Below are 26,601 nucleotides of genomic sequence, written 5' to 3' on the forward strand. Positions count from 1 at the left end.
GCACTTCCTGTCGGAGCAGACGGTGTTCCTCTGAATTTCCCATGTACTTGCGTACAGTTCTCGACGTTCCCAGCAGTACCGCCTTCCGCATGAAGTTTCCTCAAGTTCTCTAGTAGTTTCTTCGGTATCAGGCCTGTAGATGAAATGACAATAAGGATGGTCTTTATATCTTTTAGCTTCCACTGTCTTCTGGTTTGTTCCTCGAGATCTCTGTATTTTGAAATTTTTTCAGTGTGTCTATCTAGAAGATTGTTATTATTTGGAATTGCCACGTCGATGAATAGTGCTGTGTCCTCATCCTTATTGAGCAATATGAGGTCTGGTCTATTGTGGGTTATTTTCCGGTCTGTGAGAACAGTGCGATCCCAGTAGAGCTTGTGATGTTCGCTCTCCAGCACAGCATCTGGATGGTAATTGTAATAAGGAACCTTTTTCGAAGTTAGAAGTTGGTGTTTTAGTGCCAATTCTTGGTGAAGAATCTTGGCAACAGCATCATGTCTATTTTTGTACTCCGTGCCCGCGAACTTCTGACATCCCCCGGTGATGTGCTGGATAGTTTCATGTGCCGCACAGCCATAACGACAGCTATCGTCCGCCACTGAGGCATCCTTGGCGATGTATTTCATGTAATTTCTTGTTGGAATCACCTGATCCTGGATGGCGAGCATGAAGCCCTCTGTCTCAGGAAACAACCTTCCGGAAGTCAACCAGTAGTTCGACGCAGATATGTCGACGTAATCATGGTTGACCTCATTCTGGTGCCTCCCATGCAAAGGTTTGCCAATCAGTTTCTGCATTTTACTTTCTGCAGAGTGTTCGACGGTTTCCATGTGATCCTGGTGTAGCTTTAACGGTGTAGAAGTATCAGCAACACAAACTACTCGATGGAGTTCTGACGAAGCTGCCATGCTCAAGAAATATTTTCGAAGTCCTTCAATTTCCTGGGACATACGGTTGGACAAATCAACAATTCCTCGACCCCCAAGATGTCGTGGCAGCTCTGTCCGTTCTATTGAGCTTTTGGGGTGATGTTTATTGTGTTTAGTCAGCCTCGTCCTTATTTTTCTTTGTAAAGCTGCTAAATCGGTGGTCGTCCAAGAGATAATACCAAATGAATAGCTCAGCGCCGAGCAAGCGTAGGTGGTAATCGCTTTTATCAGATTCTTGCTGTTAAGACCAGTTCTCATTATCCTCCTCAATCTTCGGGTGAACTCCTCCGTTAATTCTTTCTTCATCTGGGTCTGATTGATTTTTCTTTCCTGTTTTATGCCTAGATACTTGTATGTGTCTCCTTGCTTTAATGCTTCAATTTCTGCACCTTCCTTGAGTTTGAACGTACCATCTTCTATTTTCCCTCTCGTTATGTTTAGCAGTCGACATTTTTCTAGTCCAAACTTCATTTTGATGTCTTCCGAGAATCCTTCCACCATTTTCAGCATCAGTTGCATTTGTTTTATTGTTATTATTATTATTATTATTATTATTATGACTTTAGCCTTGCGGCTTTCACACTCCTCTCCAGAGGAAAATTCACTTATCCCAGATATCTCAGATATCAAAAGGATTAAGCTCTGTTGGAGCCCTTTCCAGGTTGTCGGGCTCGTGGTGGTGGTCGGGTCCGGGTCGCTCCTCGCCTCCCTGCTGTAGGCTGGATTCCTGCTCCACCCGCACTTCCTGTCGGAGCAGACGGTGTTCCTCTGCATTCCCCATGTACTTGCGTACAGTTCTCGCCGTTCCGAGCAGTACCGCCTTCTGCATGACTCTATAGATATTTTCGTCCAACTGAAGTTTCCTCAAGTTCTCTAGTAGTTTCTTCGGTATCAGGCCTGTAGATGAAATGACAATAGGGATGGTCTTGATATCTTTCAGCTTCCACTGTCTTCTGGTCTGTTCCTCGAGATCTCTGTATTTTGAAATTTTTTCAGTGTGCCTATCTAGAAGATTGTTATTATTTGGAATTGCCACGTCGATGAATAGTGCTCTGTCCTCATCCTTATTGAGCAATATGAGGTCTGGTCTATTGTGGGTTATTTTTCGGTCTGTGAGAACCGTGCGATCCCAGTAGAGCTTGTGATGGTCGTTTTCCAGCACAGCATCCGGATGGTAATTGTAATAAGGAACCTTTTTCGAAGTTAGAAGTTGGTGTTTTAGTGCCAATTCTTGGTGAAGAATCTTGGCAACAGCATCATGTCTATTTTTGTACTCCGTGCCCGCGAACTTCTGACATCCCCCGGTGATGTGCTGGATAGTTTCATGTGTCTCACAGCCATAACGACAGCTATCGTCCGCCACTGAGGCATCCTTGGCGATGTACTTCATGTAATTTCTTGTTGGAATCACCTGATCCTGGATGGCGAGCATGAAGCCCTCTGTTTCAGGAAACAACCTTCCGGAAGTCAACCAGTAGTTCGAAGCAGATATGTCGACGTAATCATGGTTGACCTCGTTCTGGTGCCTCCCATGCAAAGGTTTGCCAATCAGTTTCTGCATTTTACTTTCTGCAGAGTGTTCGACGGTTTCCAAGTGATCCTGTTGTAGCTTTAATGGTGTAGAACTATCAGCAACACAAACTACTCGATGGAGTTCTGACGAAGCTGCCTTGCTCAAGAAATATTTTCGAAGTCCTTCAATTTCCTGGGACATACGGTTGGACAAATCAACAATTCCTCTACCCCCAAGATGTCGTGGCAGCTCGGTCCGTTCTATTGAGCTTTTGGGGTGATGTTTATTGTGTTTAGTCAGCATCGTCCTTATTCTTCTCTGTAAAGCTGCTAAATCGGTGGTCGTCCAAGAGATAATACCAAATGAATAGCTCAGCGCCGAGCAAGCGTAGGTGTTAATCGCTTTTATCAGATTCTTGCTGTTAAGACCAGTTCTCATTATCCTCCTCAATCTTCGGGTGAACTCCTCCGCTAATTCTTTCTTCATCTGGGTGTGATTGATTTTTCTTGCCTGTTTTATGCCTAGATACTTGTATGTGTCTCCTTCCTTTAATGCTTCAATTTCTGCACCTTCCTTGAGTTTGAACGAACCATCTTCTATTTTCCCTCTCGTTATGTTAAGCATTTTTCAAGTCCAAACTTCATTTTGATGTCTTCCGAGAATCCTTCCACCATTTTCAGCATCAGTTGCATTTGTTTTTTGGTAGATGCGAAGAGTTTCAAGTCGTCCATGTAAAGGAGATGATTCAGTTTCATCATAGTTCTACTGCCGCTCTTGATGGAAAATCCGTAGTCCGTAGAATTCAATCTATGAGACAAGGGATTCAGGGCCATGCAGAACCACAGAGGGCTCAGCGAGTCTCCTTGGAAAATTCCGCGTCTTATTGGAATAGGTCCTGTTGTAATGGAGCAATCTGCTGCTTTCATTTGAAGACTAGTACGCCAGGTTGACATGGCGTTTTTCAGGAACTTAACAATATTGGGATCCACCTTGTAAATCTTCAAGATCGTCAAGAGCCATTCGTGAGGTATAGAATCGAATGCCTTTTTGTAGTCTATGTACGCAGCGTAAAGATTCCTTCGCTTGGAGAACGCTTGATTGCAGATAACTGAATCTATTATTAGTTGTTCTTTGCATCCTCGGCTGTCTTTGGTGCATCCTTTCTGTTGTTATTATTATTATTATTATTATTATTATTATTATTATTATTTTATTGTTATTATTATTATTATTATTACTTACTAATATACTCAAACCGCAAAAAAGAAGAAGTCCACGATGGTCCATGAGACGAATAAAAATACAAACTTTTAATTCCAATTCTGTGACTCTTACCAAAGATGATAAGTTTTAGAAGTTAGGTTAAATTAAGAATTTTTTATTGTAGCACGTAGCAAATTTTCGGTTACATCCTTAGTAATATTCAGCATAGCTTGATGAATAATCAAGGGCGGTCCTAGACTGAATTTCTGGGGGGGGGTAATAACGGGCTATTTTCCTTATTTTCAAAATATACGTCATTAAAATCCTTTTTTTTAACACCATAGACTGCATGAATATTAAGTTTGGTGATCACACTTGACAAAAAAAAACAAACGATGAATCAAAAGGTTATCCATTTTAAGAAGGTATAGAGTTATAGACACAGAAACAATCTCTTGTTATCTGTGGATATAGAATTCTATATCTTCTCGATCGTGATCGGTTCCACTGTTGTCGAGTCAACAAAAATAACTAGACTTTAGTTAAGGCATTCTAAAGGTTTGTGCAAAATTATCGCGAATCACTAAATTTGATCTAGATTAAATATTTATTGCATTGAAACCTGATTACACTGATTTATTCAAGACAGGATTAACGTTAATCTCGCCTTAAATAAGTCGGTGCACATGGCTGTAATTGAATTAATAGTATTGCAAACCAAAGACTAGTGAGTATTTAATATAAATATAATAAAATTAAGACTGTGACTAGAGTCCCGACTCGGGATCCGTGTCCAATCCCGACTGACGAAATCAAATGACTCAAACCAAACAGGTCGCTTGTCCTTACTCGGGACCCTTGTCCAGTCCCGACATTGTAAGGGTTTTGAGGTTATGTTCGCGAATCTTATAATGTTATTTATGAATAGTTGCGACAAAATTCAAGGAGTGATACCTTATCAAAAAATAGTGTGGGCTTTTACTAACTCAAGATTGAAAAGGCAGGAGAAAATACTATCTTTTAATTCGAGAATGGAAGGAGCAAGTATGCAATTCCAAATAGTGAGAAAGTTGGGAATTGGTTAGTGTAAATTGATCCAAAGAAATTGCCAGACGTAATTTTTGATTCAGAAGTGAACCTCTTCCTTACGGCCATTCTTGACTAAAAAAATGTGATAGAGAAAGGAAGCTGACAAATATATTTGTGAAATGTATAATATTTTATACGGAATAACGACACTATGCTTCGGCATCTCAATAAAATGTATTTTTATTTTAAGTGTATGAAAATTTAGCGAAAAAGGTAAAGGTAGTGGTTCTGTTTAAAATGAGCATCTTAGATGTTTCATTTCAAGATTGCTCTTTTTTCTCTTTATAAATGTGATGATTTGAAAATAAAATATACTAACAACATATTCATCTTTATAGCAACTCATATCTACATGCCCGATTGAAATATGAATCATTGTTTCTATTTGAGTGGGTAAAGGCTTATGATTTGTACTGAAAATTTAGTTTTTCGCTACTCCTCAATACCTACTGCTCAATAATTTCAAAGCACCGATGCAGTGCATCGTTGAATTCAGTACCGAATATCAGTCCGGAATTTGATGACTTCACTCGGGACTGGACACGAGTCCCGAGTCGGGACTCTAGTCACAGCCTAAAATTAATAATTAATCTTGGCCCCATTCGCCGCAATGCAGGCCTCTAAGCGGCGATTCATACTACTGATGGGAGACTCCAGATGTTTAGGTACGATTTCGCTCCAAATTCTTTCGATAATTACCATACAGTAGTGGATGGAGCGCTGCATTTCTTTTTCCAGGTCATTCTTCCCCATAGGTTTTCAATCGGATTGAGGTCTGGAGAGCACGCTGGCCACTCCAGAACTTGATATTCGTGTTTCTGGAACGATTCCATTGTTGACCTGGCATTATGGGCGGTCGCATTGTCTTGCTGGAACACGAATCCGTCGAGATGAAGGACATCAATGCTAGCCATATTCTCTTCGAGTGTTTGCTGGTATTTTTCAGCAGTGATCGATCCTTTTATCATCTTTATTGTTGTGGTCCCGCTCGCAGAAATTCCAGCCCAAACCATAATTGCAGGTCCATGCTTAGAGCACTGGAATTCTGGCCTTTCTTTTCCCCAGCGGTAGAGCTGGAAATAACTCTCATCGGTGAAGAAAACCTTGGACCAATCCCGATTCAAGTTGGCCCGGCACGATTGCACCCGTTTTTCCATGTGAAGAGGTATCATCTTCGGCACAATTTTGGGCAGCCATTTGATTAATGCTGAGTTCTTCAATGACCGATATACCGTCCATTGAGACACTTCAGGACTTCCTCGGTCTTTGGCCACTGCGGCAATGGTCGCGCAGTTCATCATCGAGTTGTTATTGGACAATTGGGATATCCTTCGTCGGTCGTTAGCGTTGAGTTTTGAAGGTATTTTGGCTCCTGGCTTCACCGCTTTGGATCCTCTTGATAGTTCGGTAAACTGTGGACAGATGTATTCCCATTGCACTGGAAAGGTATTTCGGGTCTTCCTGGCCAGCGTTATATAGCCAGAGGAGTGTTTTGCGGCCATCCACTTTCGGCGATTCTTTGTTTAACTTACTTTGATTTGCCATTTAATTGAAGTTTAAATAATAAAATATGCCATATCACTGGAATCTTCGAAACAAATGCTATCCTCTAACGATTTGTCAAAATCAGCTGACCGTTCCTTGCCGTGGGGCACACAAAGCTTTTTATTATCAGTGTAAAGGGGCATTTCTTAGAAAGTTATAGTCTAATCACTCTTATCTAACGTAGGGAAGAACATTTTTTCCAAAAACTTGCACAAAACACAATACTCGACCAAAACAGCATGCGAATCAATGGAGGGAAAAGAATGTGTGCCCCACGACAGCGAACGCTTAGTTGATATTGACAAATCGTTAGATTTCCCTAAGCGCAATTTTAAACTTTAAAATAATAACTTAACGTCGATATTGAGCGCATAGAACAAAACCCTAATTTTTCGCCATAATTATGCACAGAAGTATACGTCACAAGCATTTACATATCCGAAAGTTTAGTAAGTTTCGAAGGGTGTATTTCTGAAATTTCTGAATTTTGAAGCGAATCTTTTACTTGTTGCATAACTAATGGAAGAATGTTTCCATAAATAATCTTAAATTCGATTTTGGAGTTTTAGGAAACTTGCCCATTGAATAAACAATTTGAATTTCAAATTAAAACTTCAAGTAACACCCTGTAGGTATCTCGAATACGAAGCATTTGCAGTCCCATATTCATAGGACATTGTTCTGACAATTGTAAGAAGGAATCTCTCCTTTTCATTTCATGATTATACTATTTTTTCGTGAATAAAATTCAAAAAATCGAATTGGTTTCAGTACTCCTGGGAGGGGGGGATTATTACCCCCTTTACTCCTGCGTATGCCTTCTTCAGTTTATACACAGAAAATGAATAATACAAAAGTAATCCTAACCTAGATACCCTACCTAATGAATGAATGATACAACATATAAAATACTAGGTAAAAAACAAGACGTTATACTATACATGCTGTTTTCTAATTGAATGTCAATATTTATGGTGGTGATTTTTGGGCCCATTTTAAGAAAAAACTTTATATGAACATATGTCCTAAACGTCTTACCCTTTGAGATACAGGGTGGTAAATTAAAAAAAAATCATTTACTATCAATATCTACAATACCACTTCAAATATTTCAATGAAATTTGTCATACATATATACTATGAATCAAGAGGAATTTTTCAATGTATCACTTTTTTCTTAATTTCCACCAGTGGCGTTTGTACGTAATTTGTCCTACCTATTTTGGCAGACATTGATGGTACGCCACAGATTTTTCCTGAAATAAAAATTACTTTTGAAATTCCCAATCATTTTTTACCAAAGTTGATCACTTGACTTTTTTCAATCCCATTCACGGTTTCCGCTTAAAAAAATAAAAACCGTTTCTCTGCATGATCACAACAATATCCTTAATACATACATATGACAATATCATGCAGAGGCATACTTAAATTTTATTTTTTTAGGTGAAACCCGTTTGTCGGACTAAAAAAATTCAAGAGATCAAATTTGGTCTGAATAATACCACTATAACAATAGATTCCTAAATAGTAAGACTGTGATTATATCAGAAAACAAAAAATATATATATATTCTTTTGAAATAGAGTGTTACAAACTTGTACAATATGAAAACAATGAAGCGGTGTAAAGAAATGGCAACAAGACATAGATCCTAAAACCTGTTCCTCGTTCCAGATCTCAGTGTAAGCAGAGGAAAAATGTCAACGGGGTACCATACATATATTTGTATGATACATGAAAACAGAGATAAAAACCTCAGAAAAAACTCTCTGTTTGCCCGTATAAGTGTAATGATAATGAATTTGTGTGAAGAATAATAAATAATAATTATTATATTGAAGGACATCTTATTCATAGGATGGTTGACGAAGTGAGAATAATCTGAAAACAAAAAAGAAAGAAAAAACGAGAGGGGTATTGAATTTTATATTTCTCATTAAATACTTTTGAAATTTGTAACCCATCTCAAAAATGAATCGTTCTCCGAATGAATGCCTTCGAACCCAACCTGAAATTTATATATATCTCTTTACAGTTTGATGATATTTACTTGGAAGAAATCAAGGTAGAAGTAAATACTGATAAATCTATCCCAACTGGTTCAGAAAAAATCTTGGATGGTCACCAGCCAGACATGCTTTAGCCTTCAAATATCAAGCAGGTTCATTGTTTGAGTATGCATTGAAAAAAGAGAAATTATTAGAAGTGAGGAAGTCAATCGATACTGGGTCACTTATAGACCTCATAGCCTTTTTTTCAACTAAAGTGCAGGGTATAGAAAGATTCAGGCCTTTTCATGTTACAAATCGGAGACCCGATACTACTACTGAAGATCTGATGTCTTATTTTAGGCAGAATGTTTCGGATAACTTAAGATGTGAAATTTTGAAATCAAGATTTCCTCAGAGTTATTCCTCTTTTAAGGCGATGATTCCGGCAAGTGAGTGCGAAAATGCACTTATACCTTCCAATTGGCCGAATCACGCAACTGCTCTTCATTTTTCCGGATCAGAATGGACAATCCCAGTACCAAATAAATGTTAGAATTACCAAGTCGTCGAAGAGTCTGAAGATACTACAAATAAACATGCAATAATAAGATTAATATTTGGAAAGTTTTTTTGGTAGAACACAAACCGGACATTAGCATTGCTGAACATTGATGTGTGAAAGATAATATCGAACTCATGATGTTTTCTGATTATTAACTAGTCTCGTATTTTTGTCGTACCTCGCATAGAGGTGGTGGAGTGGCCGTATACGTCGTGAATGCCCTGCAGGCGTTGAACATTGGTATTTCCCATTTCTCAGAAGAACTGAATTGTGAGTTCAGTGCTGTGAATATTACAAGTGACGACTTGAACGTGAAAGTAATTGGTCTACAGACCACTTAAGGGCAATTTCAAGTTGTTCCTTGAGAAACTCACCTACGTGGTACAAAGGTGCTCAGATCAAACAAAATCACTATTTGTTTGCGGATATATGAATGTGAATTTCAATAACATGAACTCAAAACCGAAATCTCTCTTCAGTGTCTTTATGAATTCTTCAATTTGAAGATTACATCATTCGAACCAACGAGAATATTCACTGATAGTTCTGGTAAAACATCTACTTCCCTGCTTGATTATATTTCGACAGATGTGTGTTTAGCATAACGTGAAACTAATGTTGTGTGTGTCTTGCTGACCACAGGGTCATTTCACTAGACTACTTTTGTTCAACGGAAATTGCTCAATCTTGCGACTCTGTTGGGGAAGTGAGATATGTGAGACAAATTACTCAAAATAATTTGGATAAACTTGATATTCAAATTCAAAACACAAGCTTTACGAGTATTTATGTCATAGACATAGAGATGGACTGAGCAATGCCAGCATGAAATTGGCTGTTATAGAAAGAGAGAAATGATCGTCGGGCCATTACCTGTCTCTTTTGTGTTCACATAGAGGTTAGTGCGGACCAATCTAAATTCTAGAAAAAGGCTAGCATGGCCAGGAGATCCACCTTGTAGGTAGATTCACCTTTACTGTCTGAATCGCCTTTCGTCCGTAGCTCAAGGCTACGGCCCTCGCGATTCGCCTTTTGTAAATATCTAGGCCAAAAACGTTCTTTTAAGAGCCCGATCGATTTAAGGCACCTCGTTCTGTGATCTCTGCCAAGATAATTCCGTCAAAACTGACGTTAACCTTTAAATCACACTCTGACATCGATTGTCAAAGTTCACTCACACTTAATTTTTCCTGATAATCAATAGGGAACTCTAAATCAGCTAAGCGTACGTTGCCGTGGGGCACACAAGCCTTTCTTTCCATTAATTCGCATGCTGTTTTGGTCGAGTATTGTGTTTTGTGCATGTTTTTGGAAAGAATGTTCTTCACGACGTTAGATTAGAGTGATTAGACTATAACTTTCTCAGAAATGCCTCTTTACAGTGATAATAAAAACCTTTATGTGCCCCACGAACGGTCAGCTGATTTTGACAAATCGTTAGAGTACCCTATAGAAAATAATTTAACATTGTGGAATGTCACTCGATTTTTAATAGACGTCAAAAATTTAAAATTTTCTTACGCTTTTTTAGGTAATTTCGTTCGGCCTCCGGGAAAAAGAACAGGCCTATTTTAATTTCGAGTCCTTCGAGCTTAGTTCGACACCAATCCTGGCTCTCGAGCTACTGCTGATCTCTCAAGTTAATCAATTTAGTTTGGTACCTTTTCGCGAAAATCGTGTATTTCGCGATTTTCTCACGCAATTTTCGGACACTTATATCGTCTGTTCCGATATTCCCGAACAGTACTGTCAGTATTTCAGCGACGATGCCTATTGGCCCAGTCGTTCGAGTTCTATTGTTATTCAATTGCTGGCCAGTAAAACCAGCAATATCGGAACAGGCCCTTAGATTGAGTAAAAATACGATCTCGGAGTTTTCGGAAAGCTCGATTCTTCCTTTAGCTTTTCATGTACCGTGTTACTCGGCCACACGCCTTCGGCGCTCGCGATTCGCCTTTTGTCCATACCTCGGGCCTACGGCCCTCTCGATTCGCCTTTCATAAATATCTAGGCCAAAAACGTTCTATTAAGAGCCCGATCGATTTAACGCACCTCGTTCTGTGATCGTTGCCAAGATAATTCCGTCAAAACTGACGTTACCCTTTAAAGCACACTATGACATCGATTGTCAAAGTGCACTCACTTAATTATCTCTGATAATAATCAATAGAAAATAATTTAATTTTGTGGAATGTCACTCGATTTTTAATAGATGTCAAAAATTTTCAAATTTCTTACGCCATTTTAGGTAAATTCGTTCGAGCTCCGGGAAAAAGAACAGGCCTATTTTAATTTCGGGTCCTTTGAGTTTAGTTTGACACCCATCTCGGCTCTCGAGCTACTGTGGATCTCTCAAGTTAATCAGTGAATGTCTGAGGGGATCATAGAGACGAGTTGGATCGCCAACGTCGAGTTTCCTAACCTGATTTGAGATTATGATTCTGACAGTTTTTGGAGTTTGATGTTCTTTCATATTTCTGTTTTGTTGTAATGTGATTTAGAGTATGGATTATAATTGTTCTGGTCGACCTTCTGCGACAAAGTTAATGTTCAGATGATGGTACCGTCCTTTTTTCAAAAATTCGCATTGATTGTGAGTATCATATGATAACATAAGGTACGATGTCCATTGACTTTGGTGTTTTATATGTTTTTAGTCTCTGAAGAAGTTCAGAATTGTGAACGAAAGCTAGGAAAACTTCAATAAAGAATAACACAAAGAAAGACCCATTATTGACTTCTTTTCCCGATATTGAAATCTATTAATCATTTTAGTTTGGCACCTTTTCGCGAAAATCGTGAATTTCGCGATTTTCCCACGCAATTTTCGGACTTTTTTAGAAGGGGTAAAAATGCGATCTTGGCATTTTCGGAAAGCTCGATTCTTCCTGTAGATATTTACACCCAGCATGACCCCGCGTCGCGCCTTCGGCGCTCGCCATTTCCAATTTCCCATAAGATCCCATAAGAATTAAGCCCATAGATCTACCTTTTTTGGTAGATCAGTATGGCCAGGAGATCATTCATTCATTCATTGCTGTATCCCGTTACCGGGAATAAATCTACAAAAAGAAGAAAAAAAAAAAATTCGAACAGACTTGTAACTTCTTAGTGCTAGTTGCGACTGTGTGCCCTCCTGTGACTAAAGAGACCCAACCGTGACCTGCAGATCCTTCCACACTCAGGGCATGGATAGTCTCCAACCAGATCTGGCCGCCGCTGTATCCTTTTCGATTCTCCATTATAACTGTTGACCAAAGACCTCCACTGTGACCTGTCTAACGCTAGTTGTTCCCAGTTATGATTAGCATTAACTGATTTTAGGGATTGATGTAGTGTATCCTTAAACCGCTTATACTGGCCTCCTGGTTTCCGGGCTCCCTTAGTGAGTTCGCCGTATAGAGCTATTTTGGGGAGTCTTGTGTCCTGCATCCTCAGAATGTGGCCGCTCCATCTGAGTCGGGCCCTCGTTACTTGAGTCTCAATTGTTGTACAACTCGCGCGCTGCAAGACTTCTGCATTCGAAACTTTGTGGGACCATCTGATGTGCATTATCTGTCTTAAATGACGTTGCTGCGTCTGTTCAAGCTGTTTAATATGTCGCCTGTAGGGAGTCCAGCTTTCGCTTCCGTAAAGAAGCGTTGGGAGGACCACTGCTCTGTAAACAGCTGTCTTGGTCTTCAGATTGAGGTCGTGATTTTGGAACACTCTGTCCTTCAGCTTCCAGAATGCCCGTGATGCCGAATTGATACGGTTGTGTATTTCCGTGTCAAGGTTAGCCCTAGTATTTATGAAGCTTCCCAAGTATTTGAACTGCTCGACCTGTTCTAGAGTTTCATTGTCCAGGCTGATATCTGTTTGAAGGCTTTCTGGCGGACTTACCAGGATTTTGGTCTTGTCAATATTGAGTCTAAGGCCTAAGGCTTCGTATATATGTTTATAGTTGTTGAGAAATGGTCGGTTGTAGAGCCATTATGCTGTATTCTAGCGGTGTTGTTGGTATGAAGGCTTTTACACACTGCTAGGAATTTTTCGGGTACTCCTAGACGTGCCATGATTTTCCATAGCGCTCTCCGATTCACCGAGTCGAATGCCTTGCTTAAATCGATGAAGGCTGTATAAATCCTTGATTGTTGTTCACGGGCCTTTTCTTGTAGCTGTCGCAGTGTAAAAATTAGGTCCACCGTACCTCGATTTGGTCGAAAGCCGCACTGGGATTCAGGTAAAAGCTTCTCTAAGAGTGGAACCAGACGATAAGCCATAATCTTCGAGAGAATTTTACCGGCCACATTAAGCAACGATATGCCCCTGTAATTGTTGCAATTCGACGTATCGCCTTTGTTCTTATAGAGGTTGATAACTAAAGCGTCTCTGAAGTCTTGTGGCACATCTCCCTGTTCCCAGATCTTGCGGAATAGTATTAGGAGACTATTGACAATGTCCTCATCCAAGGCTTTGAATATCTCCGCCGGAATGCCGTCTAGACCAGGTGACTTATCATTTTTCATATTTTTAATCGCGCTTATGATTTCCGACATTGAGATTTCGTCATCAAGCGATGTCATCGGACTATACGCGGGGAGCAGGTCTAAAATGGATAAATCCGAGTCGTTATTTTGATTCAAGACCTGTGAGTAATGCTCCTTCCATCTTTCGAGAATTTTCCTATCATCAGTTAGAATAGCTCCATGAGCATCTCTTATAGGAAAGCTAGCTTTTCTGCTTGGACCGTAAACAGTTTTAATAGCTTCGAAAAAACGCCTGTAGTCATGGTTATCGGCGTAAGCTTGTATTTCCCTAGCTTTTTCTTTCCACCAGCTGTCCTTGATTTTTCTTATTTCTTGACGGACCTCGCGTTTTATGTTTATGAAACCTATTTGGGCTGCAACATCGCCAGGCTTGTTAATTGCGGTTTTCATTGCTTTCTGTTTTGCGTCCAAAAGGGGTGCGATATGAGTTTCGCTGTCGGCAAACCAGTCTGGGGATTTTCGGGAGCGTTCTGTGCCCAGTATTTCTTTCGCTGTATTTGTAAGGGATGACTTGAAACGGAGCCAATGAGTCTCAATGTCGTCGTTATAATCCGGTGGTGTTAGGCTATCTTTGACGGCAGCTGTGAATCTGTCCTTTGTAGAAGGGTTTTGTAGTTTGGATATTTGAAGGCGCTCTCTTAGATACTTCGGCTTGCGTTGGTATTTTGGGCGCATTGAGATTTTCATTCTCGAGATTACCAGCCTATGATCAGTCCAGCACTCCAGATCTGCCCTGGGTTTAGTGACCAACACCTCTTTCAGATCTTCAGGAGATCTACCTTGTAGGTAGATTCGCCTTTATGGACAGATTCGCCTTTTGTCCGTAGCTCGGGCCTACAGCCCTCGGGATTCGCCTTCCGCCCGTAGCTCGGGCCTACGGCCCTCGCGATTCGCCTTCCGCCCGTAACTCGGGCCTACGGCCCTCGCGATTCGCCTTTCGTCCGTAGCCCGGGCCTACGGCCCTCGAGATTTGCCTTTCGTCCGCACTATACGATACTGAGTATCACACATAACTCACAGGCAGTGTCGCAATTTTCCCGAAAGATTACAAATATTCTCATACACTGCTTGAAAATTGGCAAAAATCAGTTATATTCAGTTGGACAGAAGCCTTATAACGGAGATTCCATGCATTCAGTTCATACTGAATAGAAACTTACAAAGTTTGATTGATTGATTGATGAAACCAAAAACTAACCTGAAATTTCAATTTTCCCATACACTCCTCCCGAAGGTCAACATTTCGAAAAATTTGATACGATTCAGTGATCAGTTTTATCAACGTTATCATATGGACTAGCAAGCCCATAGATCTACCTTTTTTGGTAGATCAGTATGGCCAGAAGATCTACCTTGTAGGTAGATTCGCCTTTATGGACAGATTCGCCTTTTGTCCGTAGCTCGGGCCTACAGCCCTCGGGATTCGCCTTCCGCCCGTAGCTCGGGCCTACGGCCCTCGCGATTCGCCTTCCGCCCGTAGCTCGGGCCTACGGCCCTCGCGATTTGCCTTTCGTCCGTAGCCCGGGCCTACGGCCCTCGAGATTTGCCTTTCGTCCGCACTATACGATACTGAGTATCACACATAACTCACAGCGTTCGATGTATACAGGCAGTGTCGCAATTTTCCCGAAAGATTACAAATATTCTCATACACTGCTTGAAAATTGGCAAAAATCAGTTATATTCAGTTGGACAGAAGCCTTATAACGGAGATTCCATGCATTCAGTTCATACTGAATAGAAACTTACAAAGTTTGATTGATTGATTGATTGATGAAACCAAAAACTAACCTGAAATTTCAATTTTCCCATACACTCCTCCCGAAGGTCAACATTTCGAAAAATTTGATACGATTCAGTGATCAGTTTTATCAACGTTATCATATGGACTAGCAAGCCCATAGATCTACCTTTTTTGGTAGATCAGTATGGCCAGAAGATCTACCTTGTAGGTAGATTCGCCTTTATGGACAGATTCGCCTTTTGTCCGTAGCTCGGGCCTACAGCCCTCGGGATTCGCCTTCCGCCCGTAGCTCGGGCCTACGGCCCTCGCGATTCGCCTTCCGCCCGTAGCTCGGGCCTACGGCCCTCGCGATTTGCCTTTCGTCCGTAGCCCGGGCCTACGGCCCTCGAGATTTGCCTTTCGTCCGCACTATACGATACTGAGTATCACACATAACTCACAGCGTTCGATGTATACAGGCAGTGTCGCAATTTTCCCGAAAGATTACAAATATTCTCATACACTGCTTGAAAATTGGCAAAAATCAGTTATATTCAGTTGGACAGAAGCCTTATAACGGAGATTCCATGCATTCAGTTCATACTGAATAGAAACTTACAAAGTTTGATTGATTGATTGATTGATGAAACCAAAAACTAACCTGAAATTTCAATTTTCCCATACACTCCTCCCGAAGGTCAACATTTCGAAAAATTTGATACGATTCAGTGATCAGTTTTATCAACGTTATCATATGGACTAGCAAGCCCATAGATCTACCTTTTTTGGTAGATCAGTATGGCCAGAAGATCTACCTTGTAGGTAGATTCGCCTTTATGGACAGATTCGCCTTTTGTCCGTAGCTCGGGCCTACAGCCCTCGGGATTCGCCTTCCGCCCGTAGCTCGGGCCTACGGCCCTCGCGATTCGCCTTCCGCCCGTAGCTCGGGCCTACGGCCCTCGCGATTTGCCTTTCGTCCGTAGCCCGGGCCTACGGCCCTCGAGATTTGCCTTTCGTCCGCACTATACGATACTGAGTATCACACATAACTCACAGCGTTCGATGTATACAGGCAGTGTCGCAATTTTCCCGAAAGATTACAAATATTCTCATACACTGCTTGAAAATTGGCAAAAATCAGTTATATTCAGTTGGACAGAAGCCTTATAACGGAGATTCCATGCATTCAGTTCATACTGAATAGAAACTTACAAAGTTTGATTGATTGATTGATTGATGAAACCAAAAACTAACCTGAAATTTCAATTTTCCCATACACTCCTCCCGAAGGTCAACATTTCGAAAAATTTGATACGATTCAGTGATCAGTTTTATCAACGTTATCATATGGACTAGCAAGCCCATAGATCTACCTTTTTTGGTAGATCAGTATGGCCAGAAGATCTACCTTGTAGGTAGATTCGCCTTTATGGACAGATTCGCCTTTTGTCCGTAGCTCGGGCCTACAGCCCTCGGGATTCGCCTTCCGCCCGTAGCTCGGGCCTACGGCCCTCGCGATTCGCCTTCCGCCCGTAGCTCGGGCCTACGGCCCTCGCGATTTGCCTTTCGTCCGTAGCCCGGGCCTACGGCCCTCGAGATTTGCCTTTCGTCCGCACTATACGATACTGAGTATCACACATAACTCACAGCGTTCGATGTATACAGGCAGTGTCGCAATTTTCCCGAAAGATTACAAATATTCTCATACACTGCTTGAAAATTGGCAAAAATCAGTTATATTCAGTTGGACAGAAGCCTTATAACGGAGATTCCATGCATTCAGTTCATACTGAATAGAAACTTACAAAGTTTGATTGATTGATTGATTGATGAAACCAAAAACTAACCTGAAATGAGAATAATTGGCTAAAAGTCGATGAAAGTAGAATTTCAACGCAAAAACACGCCCTGCTATTGTATTCCAATAATCATTATATCATTCCACTCGAATAAAGTATTTGAAAACATTTTTCCTTCCATCTGGAATGATTAAATACAATAATCCTCTAAGAATAATCAAAAAGCTTTAAAATTGGCCGAAATCTGTTAAATGGAATTGGAAAGGAGCCTAATTATAAAAATTTCAAGCATTATAACATTTAATTCTGTTTATTTTGAACAAAAACCTACCGAGTCCCTCTCTCTACGATAATAGCAAAAATCTTACCCTAAATGGAAGAACTTGACAAATGTCTATAAATATAGAATTTCAACGCAAAAACTCACTCATAGATTGTGTTTCAATAATCATTATATCATTCCAAGTGAATAACTTGTTGTCAGAAATCTGTTGTGTTCAGTTCAAAAGAGTCGAAATAGATCATTTGCTTCACATAGAAACTCTCCTGAACGAATTGCTTCAGAAACTTACTCTGAAGAATTTTTGTTTACCAAATAACACTGTCCAAGAGATGATATTATACATTTCTTGATCTGATAAATTTATATATGCCTGAAAATAAATTTCAATTATAAAATATAGAATCTTCTGGTCGATTTTCTGTGCTGAGTCACCCTCAAAAACCGTTTGTTATCTAGAAATTCTTATGTTCATACACCAAGATTAAGGATGTTTCTCATTCTGTTTGTTTGCATGTAATTTAATCTGAAATACATTATGTGAACTTGACAAATGGATCATATACTTCAAATAGAAACTCTTCTGAACCAATTGCTTGGAAGCTTACCCCTGAAGAAGCTTTTTTTATTTAAAATGATACTTTCCGAGAGATGATATTTGACATTTAAGAATTTCATACATTTCTTGATATGATGAATTTATATGTGCCTGAAAAATAAGTATTATTAGTGACAAAATAAACTATCAGTTATTACATCCGATTTTGATACAGATTCACGTCCAAGAACTGTCTTTCATATCTGGAAATTCAATAATAACCTAACTTTCCGATTATGGGAAAAAATTCAACTGTGATGTGAGCTTCGAAGTGCTATCGTACGGGGAGAAATGTAGTAAATATATCCTTTAATTTCAATAATAATTGAATAAACCTTAAAAATTTGCATCAATTTTTTCACGGTCTGTCAACAGTAAAATGAAACTACTGGCCTAAGGCTCCCTCAACACTGTTACCAAAATGACAGAAAAACAGCAAACATTAATTGTCTCCAAGATGCCAAATCATATCGACCAATCAGAGTGCTGCGCATCTCCCGCCAAAACTTTATCTTTTCTCTGACCAACTTTTCCCGGGACCACGTTATTCTCGAACGAACTTCTTCATGTAATGTTACCAAAGACCCTCTTGATGATACTGAGTTACCTTCGAATGTATTAGAAGTTCAAAATTTCGCATTTCTGTTTGTTATTTCATTAAATTACGAAAACAGCGATTATTATCGCTTATTTACAGATTGTGAAAGAAGGTAATTAATTAATCATTGCTTGTTGACTACAAAAATATTTGAACGAGGTTCTAATGTTTGCCTTTCAGCTTGTGGTAATCTCTATATTAGTTTATCAGTTCTAGAAAGCAATTTTTATTTCTACGTTTTAATGATCAATATGGATCTGCGTAACTGCGTGCAGTTGACTGTTGTTGATTCGTTTCGATTTCAATTTCGCTAAATGGACGTCAAGTCAAGAATGTTTGTTAGGTTGAGGTGATTGAAGGCTGCCATTCCTCCCGATTTCAAAAGCTGTAAACCTCCCTACTTTTCTGAAATCTCCTAATTGATCCCGAATTCCCATATTTGCATTGAAATCAATTTATACTTTCAGGTACGATTTTACCGACACTAATAGATATAACTGGGGCGATGGATTTGAAAACGAATCCAAAATTGGACGAGTTTGAAATTGATGTAGAAATTGACCAACTGTTCAATTTGCCGAGTGATGGTTTGAATTTATCGTTTATCAATGCCTCTGTATATTGAAGGTTGCGTATCAAATTTCAGTTGTATTAACTAAAAGCAAAATGAGTGTCCCCTATAAATCTATTATGATTCAAGGTAGAGTTCATTTACAGACAAATCATGAAATGCTTTGTGAGAGTCACCAAGTTATTAGAAAGAAATAGGAGGACAAGCACTGCTATGAATGATTTGAAGATTAATTGAGAATAATTTTGTGACTTTTGAAAAAAATAAAGAAAAGGGTAAAATCAATTCAAGTTTATTTCTGCAAAAAAAGTACAAAGGATGTATTCTCAAAAAAAAGACACTTATTAGTATAATTATAATATAATTGTTAGAAAGTTACGGAGCCTATAGCATTTTTACATAATTAAAACTATCAAAGCATACAGCAACTACTGATAAAGAAATTTATTGAGCTTAAAATTGAAATACTATTGCATCTCCCTCCACACCTAAACAGCATATAAAAAATACAAAAATAGGATAACAGACATTCTATTTGGACAAAATAAAAGAAAAATATCAATTATCTTTGTTTTTTTCCCAACATATATAGTCATACTAGAAGTAGCAACTTGTCAGTTCGAAAAGAATAAGACTCAACATATTCTAAATGTACCTACTGATAAGACCCTTCGTTAGTGGAAAAATTTAATATTGCCCCATCACCTCCCACCACCGAGAACATATAAAAAAATACAAGGCATAAAATATTATACATTACATAAATTCAAAAGAAATAAGCGAAAAGTAATAATAAATTTTCCTAAAGTAAAACAGCACTCCATCACCACTTTCCTGAAAAACTATGCAATGTTAAACATATATTATTCGAAAAATGATCAAACCATATTTACATTTTCAATATGTTCAGAGATTCTACTTTTTAGTGGGGTAATAAAATTGTTTTTCAATTTTCCTTTTTTTCCCTCTCTGATATTTATTCTTTTGTAGTGTGTCATATTGCTTGTTGATATTTTCCACAATATTATCAAAATCTTCATCATCTAATGATTCCAATTTCATAAAAATCTCCTTCATTACAATCTACAATTAAAATCCTATGCAAAGCTATTCCCATCACCAAATATTCCTAGTTTACCTCTCGTTTTTTGCTTGGATCTAGAGTAAGAACAGTATTTTGGTTCTGTATTGTCTCATCTAGGAATTCTTTGATTTCTGTCCTCTTCTGTACTCCACTTGTTGATGGTTCATCAATAGGTGGATAATTTTCAGCAATACCTGGACCTGGAAAAGAATCGCTTCTCTTTTCGATCAAATCAACTGCATGTATGTGTTTACATAATGCAGTTTTTACTGTGTATTCTGGACAATTTAGTGATGCCCACGAGACCAACGAGACGAGACATCATTGAAGTCTCGTCTCGTCTATAAGACACGAAGTCTCGTCTCGTCTCGCCTATAAGACACGAAGTCTCGTCTCGTAGGCCTCTAGTCTCGTCTCGTAGGCCTCTAGTCTCGTTTCGTCTCGAGTCTCGTTCGAGAGTCTCGTAAAAGTCTCGTGATCTCGTCGTTGATAACATTTTTTGAAAGCGAAATATTTAAATGTAATGATTATAACATATATTCTAGTTTATCTACCGAGTAATTCTTTCCAATTATTTGCCTTTGGAAGTATAATTATAATATAATATGAAATTTATGTATTGATTATTGTACTTGTTTCAAGACCTATAGAAGCAAATGAAGCAAAAACTTCCGTCTATCGTTCAGTATCAGAAATGAAATATCTAGTTATAATTCTTTTATATCTGCCGAATGATTCGAGTGCCTCCCGGAGAAGATTTTCAGATTTTTGGCCTCATTCGACATATTCTGAAGTTTCAATGTTTCAATATCGAAGAAAAGTTTTAGAATATCAAAATCGAATTATCTTCTATATCTTTTCACACATTGAATTTTTATGGGTTCGGTTGTATTCGATTATTTCGAGTTTGAAACTCTTTGTTATCTATAAACCGTATCACTTATATCGGTCACGTTATAAACTGTTTAGGAGAATTGGGGAAATTTGCTTGTTAATGAGGCTTCTGCACCCGAAATGATTCGAAAATTCGAAAGCAACACTGTTCTGAGCCTTCTATCGTCCGAATTACTCACGAGACTACGAGAACACTGCGAGACGCTCGTACGAGAAGGATATCTACTGGTAGCATGCAAATATCAAAACGGTGCAATCTTTGAAAATGTATAAGACCTCTAAAACAGATTACAATCATTTACTAGACTACTAAAAAAAGGTATTACGTTAACATGATGAATAACTCTTATCAGAAAAATAAAACAACTTAGAACCTAGAAATCGGTTAAAAGAATAAAAACCCACTACCTACTAGTGAATGAAATAAATATTTCCACATAAGTCGCTCGCTACGTTCATAAAAAGTAATTGATTATTCTCAATTTGAATGTGTTAAGTTTCAATTTGATTTTGTTAAGTATCAATTCGAATATATCAGTTCTCAATTTGATCGTGTTAGGTCTCAATTTTAAGTTGACAAGAGATAGATGGCGGTCAATCAGTCCAATTCGATTAACAATCGAATTGTGAGGGTGTTCGGGGTAGGGGGTTCTCGCCAAAATTCAAAATGGCAGTTCCAAGATGAACTATGAGTAAAGGGCTGAATAATTTGAAATTTTGCATACACATTATGTCCCGATGCTATAATATTTCAATAAAGATTCGAGCTCCAAACACTGCGGGTTCCCCTTCTATTCAATCACATCGTTTCATCTCATCATCAAGTTTCTCTTTACTCCACTCAAGTCATCGTCCCTTTTCCGCTCGCCGGGGAAAAGTTTCGTGAAGTTGATTGCATTAACTGTGATAATGTTCATATTGGCTTATCACCAGTGTCTCAAAAAACATTTATCATCTTCGAGAAGATGACTCGAAAAAATTTCTATGATCCATCATTTTTATGGGGATTTACTTTATTTTTCATTTCAGTCCTGATGGAAAGAAGTTCAGATCCAAAACAGATATAAAACATTATCTTGAGACTACCAAAGTGATGCTTTATGATGAAAAACTATTCGATTTCCGAATTGTTCCACAAAGACCAAAAAAATCAGGACAAATCGCGGAAACAAAAAAAAATACAGAAGGCAAATCTGCAAAATTACCTGAAAATGAACCATTCACGCTGGAAGAAACAAATGAAGATGAAGGTAATATACAAGAACATTTTAATGTTTCGCAAAATGTTTCTTTTACGTATTTTTTCGGTATAAATTGTTTACCTGCTCCTGAGTGTATTTTGGAGATGCTTATATTTTGTGACTGTTTGAAAAAAATGACAGGAGGGTTACATAATTGTGGAGCGGGTACGGAGGTCAAACAATATTATAATTCAAACGTTCCGGAATCAAACGTGATTGAGCAGGACACCACCCTGGTCAATCAAATCATAGATTATATTATTCCTCAGCAGTCTCATCATGTCATCTCGATATCCCGGATTGGCACTCTTGCTCCTCCCAAGAACCGTCCAATACTTGTGTCTTTCGGCAACCCTACTATCGTCAAAAAAATATTGAGGAACAGAAAACTTTTAAAGCAAGTAGACTCTTTTCGAGGAGTTTCTCTTTCAGACGACATGACTCCAAATCAGTCCAAACATCTTCGAGAGTTGCGTGATAGTCTTAGGCAGCGGCAGCAGCGAGGGGAGACTGATCTTACTATAAGATTCATCAGGGGTATTCCAAGGATAGTCTCCCAAACTGTTGATAATAATTCGGAAAACTAACAGGGCCTGTACATCAGTGGAACTTACTTTATACAAATGCGCGTTCACTGAAGAACAAGATGAATGAGCTCGTGACACTCGCTGACCACTTCAGGCCTCACTTGATATGCGTCGCGGAGACCTGGTTTCATCCAGAGATGCCGGACTCTTCTTTCAGTATCGATGGTTACTCATTGTTCCGGAGTGACAGTGCTACAAGCGTTGGTTTCGGTGGCGTTTGCATCTATGTTGTGGAGGAGTTACGTAATAGTTTCGATATCAAAGTCACTAGTCTTGCGTTGCCTGGCATCGATACTATATTTTTGGACTTGTGTTCTCCTGAATTCTCAGCCTATGTTGGCTGCATATATCGTCCTCGTCCCTCCTCTTCAGACAGTTCTCTCTTCGAGCATCTGACTTCCATTTCAGGTTGCAAAAGGAATATAGTTATTGCTGGGGATTTCAACTTCAGAGAGCTCACCTGGCCAATTACTGTTCCCCCACCTGGTACTTCCTTGGCTGCACAATTCCTCACAGTGCTCCAAGATGCAGGTCTATCCCAGCTTGTTGATTTCCCTACAAGATTTGTACCGGTCCAGACTCCGTCCACACTTGACCTTTTGCTGACTGACGATGATGCCCTAATCAATGGAATCACTCCTCAAGACCCTATCGGGAGGTCGGACCACGCAGTTATTACAGCTAACATCCAGTTCACATGCTACCCGAGGACCACTTGTAGTAGGAAAAAGAAAAAAATTATTGATTACTGCTCCCTGAATCAGAGTTTGTCATCGGTGGATTGGGATCAGGTGTTTTACCCTGGTATCGATGTCGACACTGCCTGGAATTCTTTCGTTTCCGTTCTCAAAGAGAATATAGATAATAGTACCACCTTTCGCATCACTCGAAGAATACCTACCAAACCATGGCTGAATGATGGCTTGATAGACCAAATCCGCTACAAGAAAAGTTTCTGGCAGCGATATCTGCGTAATAGATCGCGGTCCAGCTATGATGCTCATAGACGCTATTCGAACCAGTTGTCGGCATCCATCAAGTTGGCGAAGGACAATTTTGAGAACAAATTGGCTAGCTCAAGAAATCGGAATCAATTCTACAAATACGTCAGATCGAGTCTCAATTCAAAAGTTTCAACACCTCATGTTCGAGACCATGATGGTGAGATTTGCTCTGATTCTCTGGAATGTGCCAACTCCTTTGCCAAATCTTTTGCTTTGTCGTTCACATCGGAACCGGATGGCCCAATTCCAGCTGTAAAGGCACCAAGATGCAACCAGACTTTGGAACGTATTGACTTTGATTCAACGGATGTTGGTGATATATATATATATATATATATATATATATATATATATATATTCGCTTTCCCCCCTCACACACACACATATATTTATATGATTTTTACGATTATTAATCCGTTCAATCCTCAAAACATCATTGTGTATATATATATATATTGTATATCCTGAATATTTATTGTTTTTGAAAAAAATTTTTGTTTGTACATTGACAATGATTTTTGTTGGTTTTCAGCTAACCTTCTGAAAATTCCTCTAGTTGATGATGCTTATAAATGCCCAATTGATGGTTGTGATAAATCTTTTCGAAAAGAAAATTTAGCACAGATGCATGTGAAACATTACCATCCAGAATATAGTAAATTTTTGGACACAACACCAAATGTAGCCGATTTAGCGTATGCTAGAACTGTCGGAGACTCGCTTGATAAATCTCCAGTTCCTTCAAAGTCAACTAGAGTCAAACACATAATTTCAAAAGTAACTCAGAATCAACCCAATTCGCCTTTTCTAGAAGAATCTGAAACAAATTCTCAAACACTTACACATTCTTCTAAAACGAAAGATTCCGAAATTATAAAGCTCCTTAATGCTAAACCATATGATTCTAAAAGTGAAGGAGAACCTCTTCCCCCTGGCTTACCTCCGAATATGTATCCAGTTATAAAATTGAAAGATTTGCTGAATAAATCTGAAGGTATTCCACAAAAGGATGATATAAATTTGCAAACTTTGTGTGCCACAAGACCAACTGTTGGTATCAAAACTTTACTTCCTGTGAGGAAGCCTGAGGTTAAAAATGAGGAAGAGCAAATTCAGGAAGTTACTCCAAAGATTAAACCAAAATTGGGTGGAAAGAGGAAAAAGGTTTTGAACGAACAAGTGGAACTTGGCAAAACTATTGATGTTAAGGAGGAACTTCCATTGCAGAATTTACCTCCTCAAATGGAACCTGCAATCGTTGCAGAGGGAAACAATGTTATCATAGAAGGAGGAGAACTAATAAAAATTGTACGGATGAAACAGGAAGAAATTATCAATTGTACTTGTGGATTTATGGAAGAGGACGGACTTATGATTCAATGTGAGTTGTGTTTATGTTGGCAGCATGCTTATTGCAATAACATTCAAAAGGAAAGTGAAGTCCCCGAAAAATATATTTGTTATATATGTCAACATCCCTTGCGGCAAAGGAGTTCTAAGAAGTTTTTCCACGATCAAGATTGGCTGAAGCTGGGTGTACTACCAGTGGGTTCATATCATAGCAAAGATGAAGAGCTATTACAGAAAAGGTTTGAAAAATTGAAGAAATCACATGATATTACCGGTGGACTCGTAGAGCTTCAAGAGTTCGTGAATGTTCTCAAGGTGAAACAAAAGATTGCGAAGTAAGTTTATTTCAACATATTATCTGTTAACTTTCACAAATATTTTCAGTAAATGAGTAAGCTAGTGTTCTTCGTTATCATAGTAGGAATTTATCCTTCTTCAAACTCAAAAAAATATTTAATTTTCTGAATTGCAAATCTTGTTCATAGAGCATTCCAGCAATATTTTTGCATATGCAGGTTGTTCCATCTTAGGGAAATATATAAACCTTATGTGTTCTCGATTGTGAAACGTCATTAATTTTCAAAAATCCCGCTTACGCTTAAGAATGAATAAATCTTGTCTTTTGATTTATTTTATATATATATATATATATATATATAATGTACGTATAACTAATTCTAAACAATATTAAGTTATGTATTTTTCGAATAAATCAAAAGACATACCATTTATATATTAGACTGATTCAAAAAAATCGACATTCTTTTTTTTTTTCGAGAAACACACCACTTTACATCTTCAGGGTATTCAAAAATGACGTCTGTGAGACAATTAGCCGAAAATATTATTATTTAGAAGTCGCTCATCGAGGATTTCTATTTTCCCTACTAATAGTTGGAGAAAAAAAAATTATTTCTAGTTAAAAAATTCCCGTTCGCAAACCAATGGACGGATGCCATTGAGCGATATATTTTTATGTAGGGAATTAGGTGCTCTACAAAAACTGTCCCATATAATTTTTCCATAAAACGGCTTTTCGAAAAGTTATTAGAGCTTGAAATTAAATTTTTGTCGAAGTGGCTGTTTTTACTCGGATATCGGGGAGAAATTATTGAAATTTACTTTGAAAATCAGAAAATCGTTCTCTAAAGTTACAGTTAATATGATTTCATTTAGATTTAAATCAGCTATGACATCTTCAAATTGTCAACCTCAACAATTGGTAGAGAGTTAGAGTTTTTACTCTTCAGAATCAAATTATTTTGCATCTCTTATTTCTCATTTACTTGGTTCAGAAAGAGAGGTTTCAGATAAGTGTTTGATCTTAAACTCGGTACTTGTCTTCAGTTTCAGTCATAATACAATTTTGTGTATTATTTTTATAAACCCAAAATGGCCGCTGTCACAAAATAGTCAACTATCAGTTTGTCAACAAATGTCTCGATATTTGTGGGATTTGTGGGTTAGAAATAAGTCGCACATAGAAAGCATGGTAACAATTATTCGGT

At 38.6% G+C, this 26,601-nt stretch overlaps 1 protein-coding gene and 1 long non-coding RNA gene across 4 annotated transcripts in view; one reads left to right on the forward strand and one right to left on the reverse strand.

The window, feature by feature from the left end:
- Positions 1–26,601, forward strand: part of LOC123312449 (PHD finger protein 20) — a 134,891-nt gene that overhangs the window by 106,656 nt on the left and 1,634 nt on the right. For all 3 annotated transcript variants that reach the window (XM_044896893.1, XM_044896892.1, XM_044896891.1), the window contains 2 exons: positions 21,941–22,161; positions 24,276–25,428. In XM_044896893.1, the coding sequence (XP_044752828.1) occupies positions 21,941–22,161; positions 24,276–25,428 (1,374 nt within the window). The remainder of the gene's footprint in view (positions 1–21,940; positions 22,162–24,275; positions 25,429–26,601) is intronic.
- LOC123312450 lies at positions 19,647–20,265 on the reverse strand. The gene is made up of 3 exons (XR_006537630.1): positions 20,072–20,265; positions 19,827–20,016; positions 19,647–19,767 (listed from the first exon to the last, which is right to left on the reverse strand). It is a non-coding gene; the product is annotated as an uncharacterized LOC123312450 (long non-coding RNA).

Source organism: Coccinella septempunctata, chromosome 4, assembly GCF_907165205.1.
Source record: "Coccinella septempunctata chromosome 4, icCocSept1.1, whole genome shotgun sequence".
In the NCBI taxonomy this organism is placed as follows: Eukaryota; Metazoa; Arthropoda; class Insecta; order Coleoptera; family Coccinellidae; genus Coccinella; species Coccinella septempunctata.